The 19,236-nt window shown below is 44.0% G+C and overlaps 2 protein-coding genes across 8 annotated transcripts in view; one reads left to right on the top strand and one right to left on the bottom strand.

Annotated features, from left to right (window-relative positions):
* Nucleotides 1-19,236, bottom strand: part of LOC119165924 (ATP-binding cassette sub-family C member 2) — a 1,429,043-nt gene that overhangs the window by 401,198 nt on the left and 1,008,609 nt on the right. The window lies entirely within an intron of this gene.
* On the top strand, nt 1,684-13,351 carry LOC142784043 (uncharacterized). Of its 4 annotated transcripts, none has more exons than XM_075882668.1 (5): nt 1,684-2,162; nt 7,153-7,207; nt 9,371-9,459; nt 12,745-12,904; nt 13,002-13,351. In XM_075882668.1, the coding sequence occupies exons 1-5, from the start codon at nt 2,016-2,018 to the stop codon at nt 13,262-13,264; spliced, it is 714 nt and encodes a 237-aa protein (XP_075738783.1). In that variant the 5' UTR covers nt 1,684-2,015; the 3' UTR covers nt 13,265-13,351. The 4 variants fall into 4 exon arrangements, with proteins under 4 accessions (XP_075738783.1, XP_075738782.1, XP_075738784.1 ...); XM_075882667.1 differs by having other exon boundaries at nt 9,371-9,597; XM_075882670.1 differs by having other exon boundaries at nt 2,025-2,162; nt 7,145-7,207; nt 9,371-9,597.

Genomic DNA, 19,236 nt, shown 5'->3' with positions numbered 1-19,236 from the left:
AAGCTCACTACCTTTGTTATCATTAAAAATCATGACTACTGATTTTTCCTAACTGAATCTAAAATCTAACCTATCTCCCTCATTACCGCAGATGTCCATCAACCTCTGCAAATCTTCCTTGTTGTCGGCCATTAGCACTATATCATCTGCGTAGATTAATGCTGGTAGTGCCTGATCAATGAGTTTTCCTTGTTTGACTAAAGAGAGGTTGAAGCCAAGTCCCCTTGCCTCTAACTTGGCCTCTAATCCTTGTAGGTACATCATGAATAAGAAGGGTGACAGTGGGCACGCCTGCCTAAGTCCACGTTTCACCACTGTGGGCTTGGATACCTGTTTTTCCCACTTTTTAACTACCTTGTTAGTTTTATAGATTTCCTTTAAAGGATTAGTGACTCCATCTTTTACACCCAGTGTGTCTAGTATTCCCCAGAAGTCCTCTTGAACCACGCTATTGTACACTCCCTTGAATTTCTGCAGGCCGGTAGGAAGCTTCACAGCGCAGCGCCTAATCTTGTGAAACGGCGCAGCCATGCAGGCAGGGCATTCAATTCCCTCCCTATTTTTTGTATACTACTGTCCTTGTGTACATCGTAGAACACATAACAGTAATGATAGCAAACAGATCATTCATTCTGGTAGGCTTGGTGTTTTTATTTAAAATGGAACAACGAGGAAGCTGCTGAAGCTCGTGCCTGTATACAGCTGCTTTATATGGAAATAAAACTTTAACGAGAAAAAAAAATGTAATGATAAACAGTAGGCTCATAACAAACAACATTTCTCTGAGGGTGCATGGAATATATGTCCCACACAAGGCTATGCATTGCAGTCCTTACTGCATTAATTATGTACACGTACTGCAGGGCATGCAAGTGTTTGCAGACACACGCTGACGAAATGCCATTTTTTGCTACATACAAACGTGCACCGCACCAAATAAGACGCACGTGTTTATATAGTCAGGGAACACTCGTGAATATTGATGAAATCACACAGCTCGCTTACAGTATAAAACAAACACAATTGCGAACAATAAAATGTGACGCTGTTTAAAGAGGCGGACCCAGGTTACGAGGAGAATTATCAGTATGGCATACACACCACGTGTCAAGCTTTTGCAACATCTAAAGAGACTAAATATGGAACGTTGCCTTTGTAAGTTAACATGACAGTACCAAATGGAGAAGCCACACGAGAGAACAATTCATTGTGGGCTAAAGAATGTGTTTTAAATATTATACACAGCTTTGCAAGATAATATCGACGAGTTTTACTCGTCTAGGTGTGGGAGGTGTAGGCCTGATAAAATGCGATGTTGCTTCAGAGCCTTTCTGTCGTAATATTGCAATTTTATTCAACTCTTTCAAACGCGGCACCGTAAATTTCTACTGGGAGCTCGAACACGGCAAGCAGGTCGCGGGGCAAAATCTTTGTAACATTTTATTACCGAAACAGCGATACCAGCAATGCTTGAGCTGCACTTGCTGTTTTCTAAATTGTCACCTCCTCAATCTCATCACTGTGATCAGGAAACAGAGAGGAAAAGTACAGCAGTAGTACGTAGAGAAATATTCAATTTCAAGCCCTTTAGCAATATCATCTAAACAAATTGCCAGTTCACTGTTGAATTCTCGATGGAAACAAACAGCTGATCAGGGAAGCAAGCTTGGCTTGGCACTGGCTTGGCCGTTCATACAGAGCCAAAAGCCGCTGCAGGAAACTGGATTGCGGATCGTATTGAGACAAAATATTTTATACATTTTTGTTTTCTTTGTTTCATTTCTCTAATTGCTCTTGTGATGGCGTGGACCGCGCTTCGTGATCTCATGTACCGGCGCACTGTTTTTAAGTTTAGTATGGCGCACGATAATACATGATTGCGTGCTTTAATTTAAAAAGGATCGCGAGTATGGCAGCAACACTGCAATGTCGGGAAGAGGCACGGGGAAGAGGACAGTAGTAGAACCAGTAGCAGCTGCATGCCCGGGTTGAGCGACTGATGCCCAGATGGAGGAATGTCAACCCGATGCCTTTTGTGTTGGCCGTTCTGGCAGTTCCGCCGACTTTATAGAAAGAGACGACCCCGTCGCTTGTCCTCTTCTCTTTTCCTTCGGGCATCAGCGACAACATTGACGGACGACGTGTTCGACTTCACCGTGCACGTGAGTATAGGTTGGTTTTTCATTCGAGTGAATTCTTGTTCAGATTTGCAACTTGTCGACTCCATCCTGATCACCTGTCACCGGCAATAAGTCACATACGTGTGATATTTAGGTGAAATAAATGATAATGCACATTTTCTGCTCTATTTGCGTGACTGAGCTACACCGGGACATGAGGTAAAGCCTTTGTCGCCTAGCCACTAGCAGGCAAGATCGATCACTCGCATCCTTCAGTTCACGAATCAACGCGCCTGCCTTAAAATTAGCTAGCTGCTCGCAAAGAAATCATACCGAGGCAATTTTCTTTTCTGTGAACAATGCACCGTAGATTTGTCTTGAATAACAAGAAAAACTTGAAAAATAAATGTCGCGACCTTTTAGAAAGCGCCGTGCCTAAGAGCTAGAAGCGGCATTTTGTAAAAAGGCTCATTAAATTCGGTATTTTTCCGTAGTTTCTGCTTGAAATTATTATTGTCTATGAATTTCATGACCCAATCTTTCACTTTGGCTGAAAATCTCGGCGGCAAAAACTTTGTTCAGTGTCCCTTTAAGGGCAGGTGTAGATGCCATCATTTCAGTCGCAAATCTTTTTTTGTTAACCAGTCGGTCGGCTGGTTAACAATAAGGGTACTAACTAGAGTTCCAGATTTCATCAGCAACACATCGTCATGGCTTCATCAGATGCTGCATTATATACATTCTATCCTCGTTTTTAAATAGGTGTACCGTATGGTCCACTGTTACAGGAAACAAGCGAGCTCATGGACAGTGAGCCATGTGGTGCTAACTGGCAGCGAGGCTTGTGAATGGGACGCATGCGCATAGAACCGGGGTGCGCCCAGTTTTGTCTGCCATTTCTCCGCCTGTACGCATGACAGCATTGGAAAGCGCATCCGTATTTTAGCTGCACAATTTATCTAGCCCAGTGCCTCCTGCTTCAGGGATTTCCTGTGAGCACAAAAAATGCATGATTTTAATCGTTGCTGCGGTGTTTTGCAAGTTGTCACCGTAAAGCACATCATATTTTTCGCATAATGCTCGCTGCAACTAGCAAGTTTCGATGACTCAAAATGCTGTTCAGGTCTGATGTAGCAAACATTTTAAGCTCGTCCTCGTGACCATGAAATATTGGTTTATTAAATAATGGAAGGCAGAGTTGGTATCAGTTTATTTACAGTGTGAAAATGAAAAGTGCGAAGGACCGTGCCTCGCAAGTAAGCCCCGAGAGCATGAGCAGAGAAGTAGCAGATGAGGATGCTCATGCGCTGCATTTCCAAATCTCACCAGCACTAATGCTTGACGGACTGCTGGCCACGCACTAGCGTGTTCTTTCTGAAACAGGACTTTGGCCCTGTAAGCAAGTTCTTGAAGGGCATAAGTAAAACGTAGAATGGGCCCCCTAAATGCACCCATCCTTGAACCATTGGGCTTATGAATTAGTGCCCTTTTCAAAATACAACTATTCTGAGCAATAAATTGTGACAGAACAGTGCACGAAGTTTAAAAATGGGAAAAAAGTCTTTAAATGTCCCCTTTATACATAGTGTTCTTGTGATGTCACTTCTGCCGTTGTCGCCCTCTCCCGCCATGCCCGTGTAACTCCCTGGGTACTTACGGCAGTTCACGTGCTGCAGTGCGGTTTGTTGGGGGCTCGTCATCTGTTGCTGTGAACAATGTGGAAGCATTGTGGTTTTTTGTTGTCTTACTTTAACGAGCTCATTGGATTAGGAAGGCCTCGCTCGTTCACTCGATACAAGACCAGATAATCAAGATGTGCGACACATATACCAGCCACGGCGTACACCGACTGCCCGCCACAACCTATGAGGGCCTATTATCTTGCTTTCACTACAAATTGCCTTGCCCAAAAACAAGTGAAAGCTCAAAATCTCTCGAGCCGCAATTTTAAGAGTGGATGTGCGAAGCGCAGCTGCTCCCATCGAAAACTAGTCGTGCAGAGCTAGGCAAGTGTACAAGAGATATAATATTATGAATATATTGTCACGGCCTACGCCACCAAAGTAGCAATGCCCCCCCCCCCCCCCCCCAAGTGTTTTAAACAGTGCTGATGTTGAGCTTGAGCCTCTTTGATTGCAATTTGTGGAAATTGTCGAGGAAAATATTATACAAGGCAGATAGCGACATTGCGTGGTGTGTGCCGCGGTAATGCCAGTCATCACTTTATTTTTCGCATATGCTTTAACACACTTTTCACTTTGTATTTTGCTTTTGTTGTGCGCTAATGTACAGTGGAGTCACTGAACATGATAGAGACCGTGTATAGAATTAATTGACTAATTGAAAAAAATCATGACGCCCAACTTGAACCGATCGGCTATACTTCAAAGTGAACTAATATTGTTTCCCATTCTTTATAGTTTGTTTCAATGCAATACCAAATCTCCGCGATCGCCATCACGATTTTAACCGCCTTCCTTGCCATCATGATTTTAACTGCGGACAAGTTTGTATGTACAGTATCTTGGTAAGCTATATCTGTTTGCAGGTAAATACTTGGCTATGGCACTTACCCGTAATGAAGTTGCACCTGAAGATGCAAATATTGCAAAGTTTCTTCAAGTAGCTTTTGTTAATCTGCACCAGCCAAATACGCTGGTACTTTTAGGAAAATCGGAATGTGCGTTCTCAATTTCAGGTTATAACTTTCAGGGAAGAAACACCCTAAGCTCTGCTCCCTCTGCGTGGACTACTAAATCAACTTGCCTCACTAGCAGCTCATAATTTCTCAAACTTGCATCGTGAGGCAAAACTAAACGGGTGCAAGCACGAGGAGACAACATGGCAGTTGTAGGCGATAGATTCGGTTGGTGCCCGGGCATGTTGGTGGCGCATTTCGGAAGTGACGAAAAGGTGCTGCGAGATGCACGTGCACACTTTGTATAGTTGCTGTATTGGACAGCAAACTTTTTTTCTTATCTGAGCAGTTTTACCAAAGGAAGCTTCATCATATGGCGTGATAAATGAAGCGAATCCACAGGTTGAACCACATCATAGCCTCGCTGTGCTTTTGTACTTTTTTTAGCTCGCAAATTTTATTTGTACATATAAGTGACAACTTGCCAGTAATAAGGCAGCACTTGTTTCTTTACCATATGATCATCTCCGGTGTGCTGCTGCCTCAATATTTCAAATTCTAAGCATTTACACCATTGTATGCTAACTTTTCCTTCAAAGTGAGACAAGCCACATGTGTATCGTAGATCAAGAAGCATGCCAGTTTTACGTACTTGCAAGGTAAACATCAGAAATGCACAGTTGATCAAAAATACTAGTTTAATGGTGCATCTACATAGCAGAGCACCTGTGGCACCTCGGGAACAAGATAATGCCACATATGTTACAAGAGATAATTAAAAAAGGCAGGGGACGTTCCGTGAACAAATAGAAACAAAAATAAAATGGCACGTGGCAGCGAGCGAAGGCGGCAAGGGGGGGGGGAGCCCGTGGGACTTCAGCGGATGAACGTAAGGTGTGTGTTTAATATGTGGAAGAAAAAAAAATTCAAAATTTTGGCGACTGAAATGAGGGTGACTTAGTGAGTGCGCTCATGACGAGAGTAAACACGGTTACTATTTTTTTTTTTTTTTTTCAAATCTCTTTTGAAAGCCACAAAAAATCTGTATGTGGTGCAGCCTAACAGAAGGTCCGTGAAGGCAAATTATGAATTCGTCGTTGTAGAAAGGCCTTTTTTTTTTTTCATGCGCACCATCCCCGCCGCGGTGGTCTAGTGGCTAAGGTACTCGGCTGCTGACCCGCAGGGCGCGGGTTCGAATCCCGGCTGCGGCGGCTGCATTTCCGATGGAGGCGGGAATGTTGTAGGCCCGTGTGCTCAGATTTAGGTGCATGTTAAAGAACCCCAGGTGGTCTAAATTTCCGGAGCCCTCCACTACGGCGTCTATCATAATCATATAGTGGTTTTGGGACGTTAAACCCCACATATCAACAATCAATCAATCATGCGCACCATAAATAGTGCTCAAAATTTAATTGCATATGTTGTTTTCATCCTTGCTGTATTCCGTGTTGTTTATGATGTAAAAAAAAAAGTAGCACGCTAAAGTGGTGCTGCTTTTGGGCAACAGTTGAAAATGGCGGGGTGCATGAATGCGGAATACTGCCGCTTACACTCAAATCACTCTTGTGGTCACCTCCCACTGTTTGCAGCATGTGTTGTGTATACACAGCTGCATATTTCCTAGCTAGAAAAATTTGATTTTAGGTGTTTCACGCCATTTTCCATGTAACTATTCCACAATTGCACACACTGATCAGCAGGCTTTCAATTGCGCTGAAGGACACAGGTGCCATAAAATTCATAGTCGATTCTTTCAAGAAACCGTATGTAAAGGCTGAAGCTTCATGCGTACATACACACACATACCATATTGTTTTTTGTACTTTATGAAAGCTGCGAAGGTCTCATGTGCCTCCAAGCGTAACCTGTCTTATTTATTCTCCATCACCGCAAAAGTTTTGTGAGTTTAAAATAAAAGTACTTTGCCCATGGCCACTTTTGGGTAATTTTTTTGTGTAGGTGTTATTTGAGCAGCCTACAGTGTTTACTTTATAAGCCTGTATGTATATGTTGCATTATAAGGATGCAGAATGTGTGTAGCTGTACAATATAGATGAAGTGTAAAAATTAAGTGTGTCTATTGTAGTGTTCTTGCAAGCAATCTTACCCCCGTATTCTAGAACGTCCCTCCACTCAACGCTTCACCTTCACTTGAGATGGCTGATGGGAGCGCCGTCTCTAAGCAGAAAAAATTGCTGCATGTCAGCAATAATCTGCTGTGATTCTCGAGTAGCGCAGCGTCGCTTTCAAACGAGCAGCGGCACAGTGCTCAACTCTGTCAAGTGAAGGGTGAAAGCCGAGTCGGGGAGCGTTTATGAATATGGGGGTTAGTTTTGTTGTCTTGTTAACCTGCCATTAACACTGGATTGATGCTACTTTGCTCTAGCTGTACAGTGCTCTCCAAGGCTCAAGGAGGCACCGCACGGGGAAGGCTCGGAGCAAACTATGCGTGAGTTTCCTTTCATTGTTACACTATGCACGTATTAAGTGATAGACTTTAATGTATGCGATTTGTATTGTGCAAGTTTTTGGGGACATACAACTTCCAACACTTATATGTTCTGACGAAAATCACGCAAGAATGAGCGAAGCTTGTGCAAAAGTTATGCAATAGTGTAAGAAGCTTTTGCAGAAGTCTGTGAAATGAAGTTTTGAAATTTTGTGGCAATGTGTCATTGTACAGTGGTCAACAGTCATGCTCAGCATGCTTGACTGCAGGGCTCCCGTCTGCACAGGCGCATCTACGGAGTGCCTGATGCATGATGGGCCAAATGTCAGCCTGCACACTGGTGCCTCTTATCCCCGTTTGTCTGTTACATCAGTGTCTCTTGTAAAGGGGATCAACTGTGCTACCTCTTTTTTTTTTCGAATGTAATGAGTTCTTCTTCCAGATTATTGTTGTTTTAAGGTAGAGCCTCACATTTCTATCAAATACTGAAGATTCTATTTTTCCTTCTAGATGCTATGAAGTCACTGCTTGTGTTACAATAGAGTGAACACTGTTATGAGAAAAGCTACTTTACGGAGTTAACTCACTCCATATTGACTTAACACACAGAATTGGTGAAAACTATACTCCATTCCAGCTGCATTAGGAATAATATTCATTTGCATACTTCTGTTTCTTTTGTTTGTTTGTTGGCTGGAGGTTTGGAGTATAGGGTGGCCAGAGGGCACTGTGTAGTCTTTCTTCATCTTCCCAATTTTGTGAACATCAATTGATAGCCGTATGGGAAGCAGCCAGCATGCTGAAACAGCGGTGCAAGCATGCAAGATGTTCACCATTGCATGCAGTCAGTTGCTGTGAGCAACCTACTGCATACAATTAACTGCGAGTGGTGAACTAACGCTGTATTATGTGTGCCTCCTGGAAAGCTGCAATGGTAAAGTGCCACAATCGTATGGACAACATGGATAACACATGGATAACATCGCAATTTGTTTGTTGAATAATTTTGCAACAGAATCAATGGAGTTTTGGATAAATTTGTGTATCTGCCTGGTTCATCAAAGCTACAGAGTCAAATGCGGTATATACTCACGTATTATGTGTACTTTTTTTGTCAATCCGGTCATGTGCGAAGCTAGTAGGAATCACTGGCCTAAAAGCTCAACTGGGAATATATGTTGCAGGCGCTGTCACAGCTGTCTCAAAGCGGATTGTCATTTGTTTGCTAAGCCTGTTCAAATGCCCCCATTTTCTTGAAGTTCTTCCGAACAGTGCTCACAAAAACCAGTTCCCACGACAGGGTTATACCAGAGAACATAAGTACTCTCCAATAATTGTCGGGAACCCAACGTAAAGTAAGATGCAGACAAGGAAGCGCGATGCCAACACAGTGCTGTGTGTGTCGCCCTTCATGTGTGTGTGTGTCCATCCCTTGTCCCAGTCTTCTATTGCGTTGTGTTCCCTCTGATATCTAACCAACACACCCAAGCTTCTATGCTAAGTCTTATTCAACGCACTCTTCTGCTGGCTCCCATACTGAATATTGCATGTCGAAGAACTCCACGCTGATGTGCTTAGCGGTAGCACGGTTTCAGTTTTCTTCGGTAAGCTTTATAACAGCAATCTGCCTCGTATATAATTATTGTAGCCTATCACAAGGAATGGTAAAAACGCAATGGCCAGATGGCGAAACCGAAAAAAAAAAAAAATGAGTGCGAAAACCTGCCTCATCTAGTGACAGGTCCTTGCACGCGTTCAACATCTGTGCTGTGTCTCTGGAATACATTCTTGCCGTGGAAGAGGTGGGAAGATAGGAGGCAAACCTTTAGGCATTTCGGACTACACATAAATAGGTTTCAGTTTTCAAGTTCGATATTCTAGGGAAAGCATAAAAGTTCATGGAAGAAGGGACCTTGCACTCAGTCCATTTTGTGTAAGACTGCACTCACCTGCTCGACAAGAGATGTGCCTGACCAGAGCATCATGAAGTCAAATGTGTCTGTGTGTGTGCTGGCAAGGTGGCTCGGGCTGGTTGGGGAGGGCAAAGTTTGCGAGCAAAAAGTTTCTTGTAGTAAAGCAGGCTGGCTAATTATACTGGTGAGCAAATTATGTGAGGATGCAAATTGTGCGAGTAAATATGGTATGTACTCTTGTATGTTTCAGCTCTATTGCTACGGATCCTGCGGATCCAACTTGGCATCCGGCAGCAACAAAGAGAGGTTCTGCAGGAGGTGCGACAGCTGAAGCACAAGGTACGGCTCTTGTCCGTGCCTCAGCACGCCCAGCCAGCACAGCGCCCCTCTGACCTTCCCCGGCTGCCTGCTGGTACAATTGGAGAAGTGGAGGCAGCAGAGGCAGCTGTGCAGAGTAAAGCTGTGGCTGCAGCTTTGGTGTATATTTCTTGATTTTTAATATGCCTATGTAACATGCAGAAATTTAGTACTGCTTTAGGTGTTTCGGGAAACAAACTAGTCAGGTTATCTCATGAGCCACTGTACTACAGTTGAATATGAATAATTCGTACTCCAGAGGCCAGAAAATTTGTTCAAATTAAAAGAAGTTCAAAATAATGAAAGTTACCGTAATTACTTGAATCTAACAAGCACCTTTTTTCCGGTTAAGAGAGTTCATAAATCGCATGTGCGCTAGAATTGAGTACGAAAAAAAATGAATATGGTCATTCTATTGCCATCACCACTTACAAAATGGCCGCCCCCTACGTGCGTCGGCATGGCGCGTCGGTCATTTCTGCCTATGTGTTTCCCATGCGCGGCACTTCATACGTGTGCTGAGGAGTTCGTCATCTTGTACATTAGCATCGACGGCATGGTAGGGCGGACTCCAAAAACTCGACGAGTGCACCACAATGCTGCTTCTAAAAGAAAAGTCGTCGCGTGTGCCGGAACGGACAAAAATCGGGCCGCATCGCGGTAATTCGGAGTTCCCGAAACGTGCGTGCAGGACTGGCGGAAACAAAAGCAGAATATTGTCGACAGCAAAGATTCACGCAAAGGCTTCTGTGGACCACAGCAGGGTCGGTTTCCACAAATTGAAGAGCTGCTCGGCGAGTATGTGATTAAGCAGTGAGCGGCACAGCGGCCCATGACGACAGAACTGCTCCAAGTGCAGGCTATGCAGTTAGCCTTAGAAAAAGGGCTAATGCAGAGCCATTTTAAAGCGAGCAGGTGCTGGATAACGAACTTTATGAAGAGAAAAGGCTTTTCCCTCCGAAGGCGAACGGGCATGTGCCGGAAGTTGCCGGAGGTTAGAAGAAAAGCTTCAGAGTCTTCAGAGGTTCCTCCTAAACTTGCGGCACAACAACGGCTACCTGCTTGGGCAAATCGGGAATGCCGATCACACGCCTCTTTACTTCGACATGCCTGGCACCACAACCGTCTAGGAGAAGGGGGCGAAGCAAGTTTGTGTACTGACATCGGGCCACGGTAAAGCTAGAGTGACAGCAATGCTCTGTTGCACGTCAGATAGGCATAAGCTTCCCCCGTACTTCATATTTAAACGGAAGACGCTCTCAAAAAGAGTCGTTTTCGCGAGTGGTGTGATCAAGCGGGCCAACGAGAAAAAAGGGTGCGCGTTGCAACCGATGTCTTAGTTTTTTTTTTTTTTTTTTTTTTTGTCGTGGAAACCGGGCGCGCGTTACAATTGAGGGCGCGGTAGAATAGAGTAAATACGGTAAACGAGCGGAGGGCTCACCATGCAGTGATGCATGTGCATGGAGAAGTTTTATTCACAAATTACAGGACATCCGTCGTTAATTAAAGGAGTCAATACATGTCTGTACACGTTGGCCTTGCAACGAGTCAACAAGTTTTGCGTGCAGTTTGCAAAGCATTTGTACTTCGGCTTCAGTATTCTCCTGGCAAAAGAAGTTACGCGCGGCAATGTCCAGTGCTGACACTCTTCGAAGACAACTGTGTTTCCACTGTTACCATCTGCGCTGCAGCCGGAGCGTGGCCAGCACATGATGAGAATGGAGGAGCGTCTCCACCGGGAGAAAAGCAGATCGGCATTCGAGAGAGAAACACTCCGCGGCAGCTTTTTTTTTTTTTCTCTCTTGCTGTCCGGCAGGCCGAAGATGCCGCCCGAGTTCAGGGACTCAGCGCCGCCATCTGAGGCCACCAAGACCAAGCTGCCGGCCAAGTTCTAATAAAGTTTCCTCTCTCTCTCTCTTCTCTCTTCATGCGCGGTGTTGAAAGGATAAGAGTCTCTGCATAGCAGGAACGAAAAACAGGGAAGCGTGACACTGGCGCGTTGCAGATCGGCATGAGAGAGCCAACTCTCTGCGACAGCTTTTTTTCCCCTCTTTCTCTTCATGCGCAGTGTTAAGAAGAGAAGGGTCTCTACGTGGCAGGGACGGAAAAAGCCGAAGCGGGGCACAGGAATGTCGCAGATTGGCATTTGGCAAACATTCCACCGCATTCTTTTCTTTCCTTTTCTTCATTTTCTTCTTCAATCACAGCGATGAGGTGTCTGAAGTGCCACCGCAGGATTGGGCGGGGTGCTGAGAGCATTTTCGGAGCGCGGTATAGCTTTGATAGGACCACAGCGTCAGTTCGAATTAAGCGTGTTGGAATTAATGAGATTCGACTGTATTTACTATAGTCTGTGAAGTCCGAGTGAACTGTCCTAAGCTAGCAGACGATGTAGGCGGCATCGTGTGTTTGATGGGCAGTGACTAGCAATAGCCTGTTTAAAACAGACATTCAGTAATTTTGTTCATTTATCGCCCTATTTCGTGTCCGCTGCGGCTCTCTCTACTTTGAGCTACAGTTCACCCTGCCTTGTGTTAGCCGATTTCTTACTTTTTTAAAAATCTAACATGCACCCAATTTCGCAGTGTGAAGAAAAATGCACCTTTGTTTATTGTGATGAGATTTCTATAGCGACATGCCTCTTTGTTGGCTATCACAGAAAAATATAAACAGCAAATGGTGCGACCATCTAGTGCGACCTTTATTTTTCTATCAGTTTCATCTATGACCAAGATTTGGTCGCTCTAAGGTTGCCTCTTAGTATGCCTTGATCATGTTCATTTATCTTGTTGTGCTCTGCTTACAATGCCTTGATTAAAAACATGTCCTAGCTTCTTTTTGAATTCCACATATTTTATCGTTTTTCACCTGTAGAAGCTACTCCTGGTCAACATTCAGGCAAAGACATTGTAACCTCGAAGAAACGTGTATTGGAATTCGAGCACTGTGCAAAGTAATTATACTATTTCATAGCTAGAATCAATATTTATGAAGGGTTATAACAGTGTTGTATTTGATTTCATAACAGCGAAACTGCATTCAGAGAAGGACTCTGAAAGGTTCTCACACTGAGTGTGAGAGGGCTGATGTGGAAACCATTTTAGGTCAAGTGAGTTGAAGTTAGCGAAAAAAAAACAATGAAATGTTGTGATGCCCAAAAATTCAAGTTGTTGTTTTCAGTGTTCTCTTCTTGCAGATTTTTATCATGAAAACATTTCGATGTGCTGTTGCGTTTACCCCATCTATGCTTCTTGCATTTTTTTACAGCGCAAGCACCTCCTGCAGATTGGGGGACGTGGCCTCCGAGAAATTGGTGTGAATGCCATGAAGGCTGTATTGGCACATGACGTGCAAGTGCTGTACAGCCTTCATGGCAGAAAAGGGAAAAGGGCCTTTGTGAACCTGAGGCTCTGTAGATTAGTGACAGGTTAGACTTGTTCATTGTTTTATGTGTGTGTACCCTTGTGTATTCTCTGTACTGCAGTGCTTCATGTGTACTATGGTATTTCTGTTCTTGTATGCAGATGTCATCTGCCAAAAAGCAGGGTGCGACCAGGCGGAGGCCCTCAACTTTATTAAGAGGTGGCTGCCAGGGTCTGGTGATCGCTGTGGGGGCAGGAAGCGGCGCTTCAGAGAAGCATTTGTTGTGGAGCAGCCCGATGATCCCCACTCTCAGAGTGCAGATTATCTGCTGCCCGGGGCAGCTGGCTTCCTGCCCAGCCACCGCAGCCAGGGCCTTGACAGCACCACTGTCACTGTGCCCCCAACGCAACCTGACCTGCAGTAGAGCGGGCCTTTTTTAGTTGTGTATATATATTTTTCAATGTATACATTTTTTGTTGTACCAAATAAATAAAAAAAAACAAAGAATAAATGGTCTGCAGACTGTCGGTGGTGCACTGTTCGGCTAGCTTATGCTGATTCGGAAGCACCATCACCATGTTTTAGTTACAAAAAAATGCTCTAAACTATGAATATTCTCGATTACCATGTGGGGGACATACGCTTTCAACATTTACTTCCTAACGACTTTTTTCGATTTGCTGTACCAAATACCAGTACCAAATAAAGCACTCGCTATTGCAAAAGATAAATTGGTAAAAAAATAAACTACACTTCTAGTGTTAGCAAAGGGAATGAGGTATTAAAGATGAAATAGATCGGGTAACTGCTTTCAGTTCTCAGCATTCAATTTTCTGTTGCCCCAAGTATACAGGGCTGGAAAGCTACAAGAGCGGGTCATCGAGGCATATTGTTTAAATCTTCTGGTAAGAAAAATTCCCTACTAATAATGGTTACATAATGGCAAGCCAATCAGTAGCCAATATTCGTCGTGCAGGAAACATCGGTGTAATAACGGCATTTGATTGGCTGCAATGTGGCCCTGGATTGGTCCAATGTCGGTCGTACATCCGTAGCCAATATTCGTCGTGCAGCAAACATTGGCGTAAAAATGGCATGTGATTGGCTGAAATATGGCCCAATGTTGGCCGAACATTGGCAGCTTTGTCGGCAATACGATGGGCCTTCGTCGGCCCAATGTTGGTTGCATACTGGCTAAAACATCGGCAAAACGTCGGCCCATCATTGGCTTGAACGTCGGCCCGACATTGGAAGAAGTTGCACTTCCGACGTCGGCCCGACGTCGGTGCCGATGTTAGCCGATGTTGGTCCAAGATTGGTCCAACGGCGGCGTGCTGCCTGGGAGGAATGCGCTGCGAAAAACACCCCACGTTTTCAGCGCAATTTTCTAGCCAGGTCCTTGCGGTGTCTTTCAGGTAGAAGTACACGTGATAGAGCGTTTCTTCAGTTTCCCAGTGGTTCAGGGTGGCGACGCGGTCGTATGCCTCTAGCCAGGTCTTCAAGTCTTTGAAGGATGGTTTATATATGACCCGTGGAAAGTTGGTGGTTTCCTGTGTTGATGCATGAAGATCGCGGGCTGTGACACAGTGGTTGTCATTGTCACCGCAGTCGGGGTCATTTCTGCACCTTCTCTTGTAGTGGCCCGTACTTCGGTGGTAGACGTTGCTGCCGGCGGCTTCTTCGCTGTTGATTGGCGTCGGTGTCTTCTCTGCAACGTGGGCTGGGTTCACGACTTTACGGGGCGTCCGGTACATGAATGAAGCAGCACCTTCACCAGATGCCATGGGGTTGCGACGTGGGTGAAGGCAGGAGTCTTGATGGTCGGATAATAAACTATTTAATCAGGCCTAACTTGTGCCCATGTAAAAATAAAGTCAGATTTTAGCAAGGTACTGGCACAGATGGCAGCGAGCGGACCGTCCGACACCGATCAACTGAAAAAAAACGAAGCGCCTCGGCATTTATACACTTTTCATGGAATGCTCTAGCGTTATTGCTAGCGGCACCGTAAGTTCCAGAATAATCTGCAAGGTTCAAAGAGAGCGCGTAATCTTGAAAAATCGATGTACTGCAGCCTCAAACCTTTTCGAACACCGTAAGCGCGGTTCGCACTAAACGTAGTGTAATGGGGGTGCTAAAAAAACCTGAGAAAAGGAATCGGACAAACTATATATATAAATATATATATATATATATAGGTATGCGCAAGAAAGAAAGAAAGAAACGATGAAACTTTCACGGTTTCACGGAAGCGTCTTTACTTAACGTTTTCAGCTGGTGGACCAACCTTCGTCAGAGTAATGTGACAAAAGTTCATACATGGCCTTAAGAGCTCCTCTCAATAACAGGTCAGCGCCATCTACACTGGTTAGCATTACAATGCACATCATAAAATGTCATGTGCTTCAGAAAAAAAGAAAAAAACACATTAAAGTGGGAAAACCAGAAGGGTACACACATACTGAAGACACGGTTGAAGATTCCCTTACATGTACTGTGACGTGATACTATGCTTATACGTAGTTAGGAGATGTGGAAGCGCAGTGGTGTAATGACATTGCATGGCAGTATAAGAACAATCTTAGTGATATGCGATTACCATTTCCCATGGACGCCTAATTACGAAGTTTTTTAAAAAGCCAACCAATTATCACCAGTTTCTTCATTATGAAAATAGCCACGTGCGTTATTCGAAGACTGCAATTCCATATAGCCAGGCACAGCGCTTTAGGCGAATATGCTCTGAAGATCAAGATTTACTTTCCTGCTGCCATGATCTGAAAAAGAAGCTTCTTAAGCAAAAATATCTGGAAAAAATTATTGATGACGCGATACACCGAGCCAGAGGATGCGATCGAATGGACTGTTTAAAAGGTAGCATAAAAAGCAACGGGCTTCAGTCAGCCAATTTAGTGCTAAAACACTCAGCTTCCATCCCCAAAGTTCAAGGTATACTGCGTAACCATTACAACATCCTCACCCAAAGCCACAGACTAAAAGCGGTCTTTCCTGAGCCCCCTCGAGTAATGTATAGGCGCTCAAAAAACATGGGTAACATCCTGACGTCATCTAAAATTGCTACCTCTGAACATACTGGTTGTAGCCGCTGCAACAAACCACGTTGCAAAGTTTGTCCTCATATAGAACCGTCATTAACAGCCACCAGCACATCTAACCAAATCATTTTCTAAATTAGGGGAAGCTTTAATTGTGATTCATCCAATGTAGTGTAATTGCTTGAGGGGGGCACCTGCCATATGCAATACATAGGCCACACTGATGCCCCATTCAGAATAAGTTTGAACAATCACAGATCGCATAATAAAACCCAACCAAACCTTTCATTATCTAAGCATGTGAACATGCCCGGCCACTCATTTAGTGACCTAAAAATCACGATACTAGAATCGGGATTCCGCACCAGCAATGATCGTGAACTACACGAATCACATCTCAGTCATAAAGTCAACACTGTTTCAGCTGGAATCAACGAAAACAAAGGAACACTGACCTGTCTTTCACTAGATTAAGAGCGATTATGCACTGGTTTCAAATTGTACCGCCTAAGTCACGCCTTCTAGGTCTGCCCTTTTTATTTTTATGTTTATTTCTTTAATTTACCTTCAATCATTTCACAGTGGCTTCCAATATAGGTTCGCATAACACTAAGATTTTATACTGCCTTGCAATGTCCTTATACCACTGCGCTTCTACATCTCTTAACTACCCATAAGCAGGTTATCACGTCACAGTACATGTAAGGGATTCTTCAACCATGTCTTCAGGCCCCGCCGCGGTGGTCTAGTGGCTAAGGTACTCGGCTGCTGACCCGCAGGTCGCTGGTTCAAATCCCGGCTGCGGCGGCTGCATTTCCGATGGAGGCGGAAATGTCGTAGGCCCGTGTGCTCAGATTCGTGTGCACGTTAAAGAACCCCAGGTGGTCGAAATTTCCGGAGCCCTCCACTGCGGCGTCTCTCATAATCATATGGTGGTTTTGGGACGTTAAACCCCACAAATCAGTCAATCAAATCAACCATGTCTTCAGTAGGTATGTACCTTTCTGGTTTTCCCACTTTTGTGTTTATTTTTGCTTTTTCTGAAGCACATGACATTTTATGATGCGCATTGGAATGCTAACAAGCGCAGATGGCGCTTACCTGTTATTGAAAGGAGCTTTTAAAGCCATGTATGAACTCTTGTCACATTACTCTGAGCTGGTCCACCAGCTGAAAACGTTAAGTAAAGACGCTTCTTTTAAAGTAGTGTAAGTAAGAATTTGGTGCCAAAGAAAGCGCACACAATGCTATTAGTAGCAAATTCAACACAAACGTGAAAATAGGAAAGTTGACGAAAGTTAACTTGCACCCAGAAGGGACCAAACCTGTGTCTTCAGGGTAACGCTTGTGATGCTCTATCAATTGAGCAGCCGTGGCGGTCATTCCCTGTTGCACCCTATAGAATATATATATATATATATATATATATATATATATATATATATATATATATATATATATATATATATATATATATATATATATATATATATATATATATATATATATATATATATATATATATATATATATATATATAGGCAGGCATGGTGGTTGAGTGGCCGTAGCGTTGCATATAGTCTAGTAGATCCTCCGTGAGCGGTCACAACGTGGTTTATTTCGACGTTTCGGCCTAGAGTCTGGCCTTCATCAGGAATAAAGGAATAAATTCCTGATGAAGGCCAGACTCTAGGCCGAAACGTCGAAATAAACCACGTTGTGACCGCTCACGGAGGATCTACTAGACTATATATATATATATATATTCTATAGGGTGCAACAGGGAATGACCGCCACGGCTGCTCAATTGATAGAGCATCACAAGCGTTACCCTGAAGACACAGGTTTGGTCCCTTCTGGGTGCAAGTTATCTTTCGTCAACTTTCCTATTTTCACGTTTGTGTTAAATTTGCTACTAATAGCATTCTGTGCGCTTTCTTTGGCACCAAATTCTTACTTACACTATGCCCAACAAAAAAGAGCCCTTTTTTTCGAACGGTAGAACGAACTATAAAAATAGAGAGAAAAAAAGGAGGGAAAGTTACCCTGCCGCTCCTAAATAGAGACTTCAGATAATGCGCCCTTTGTCTTACCGATTGAGCTACACAGTTGTCTTTTACACTTTATGGAGCACCTATCTTTTCGTGCAAACCCGAGAGACAACTTCTCTCGCAGCCACGATGGCAAGTGTTCTTACCATTCGATGCTCACTGCCATTCATTAAATAATTGCTACACTTCCGGTAAAACACACAAGCAATATTTGGCTGAAAAGGGCCTCGACACTCTTACAAGAGGAAGAGCTTTTTTGAGTTCCTATCTCTAAATATATGCTGTCGCATTATATTGAAAAGAAATGTTCGTCTACGAATCTGAAAGCATTAACAAGTATTGGGGGTTAGAATGAAAAGGTAGAGCTTTGACAAGCCGCGATAACTACAAAGCTTTAAAAGCAAAGACTGAGCATGTATCTATGCACAGTGCACAGACATATATCCTGTGAGTACGCGCCTCTTGCAGAAATCAGGAGTCATTTCGTTTCACAGCGATCGATCTCAAATAGAATTCCCGCGACTATATGCCATGTACTCAATCGAGTTAAAAAATAATTTACCCTAACTCTTCAACAGCTTGAACAGCGTATTGTATATATATATATATATAGGCAGGCATGGTGGCTGAGTGGCCGTAGCGTTGCATATAGTCCAGTAGATCCTCCGTGAGTGGTCACAACGTGGTTTATTTCGACGTTTTGGCCTAGAGTCTGGCCTTCATCAGGATTAAAGGAACAGTTTGTTGGTGCTCAGCTTTATACAATCTCAAATCAGAGGGAAAGGAAAGAGGAAAAAGGCAGAAAAAAAGAAAAATAGAAAAATAGAAAAAAAGAGAAAAGAATATAAGGTGGACTCCCCTCGGGCGCTCCCTTCCACTCTTCCTTCCACTTTCCCTTCATCTCTCTCCCATTTCTTCCCTTCACCTTTCTGATGTCAGGGGTCTGTGTATGCTTCCTTTCACTAACGCATTCTTCCCGATCAGACGGCGCCTCTTGGCACGGGCGGTTCGGTGTAAGGCAAAAAAGAGCAAAAGGAAGTTCTAAGCCTTTAACTACTCGGAGCCCCGTCAACATTTTGTCGTAGAAAGAGGGGTGCCACGTATTGCGGCAGATGCTGGTAAGCTGGCATTTTAGGAAGTTTTAAGCCTTTAACTACTCGGCGCCCCGACAACATTTCGTCGTAGAAAGAGGGGTGCTGCGTATTGCGGCAAGGCTGGTAAGCGGGCGCAATGCGAATTCCTTGCCCGCTTCTGGATTACGCGTGCAGTGGGGACCTCCCAGCTGTGCT

This window comes from Rhipicephalus microplus, unplaced genomic scaffold (assembly GCF_043290135.1).
Source record: "Rhipicephalus microplus isolate Deutch F79 unplaced genomic scaffold, USDA_Rmic scaffold_13, whole genome shotgun sequence".
Taxonomy (NCBI): Eukaryota; Metazoa; Arthropoda; class Arachnida; order Ixodida; family Ixodidae; genus Rhipicephalus; species Rhipicephalus microplus.
This window is presented reverse-complemented; position numbering and strand designations above follow the sequence as displayed.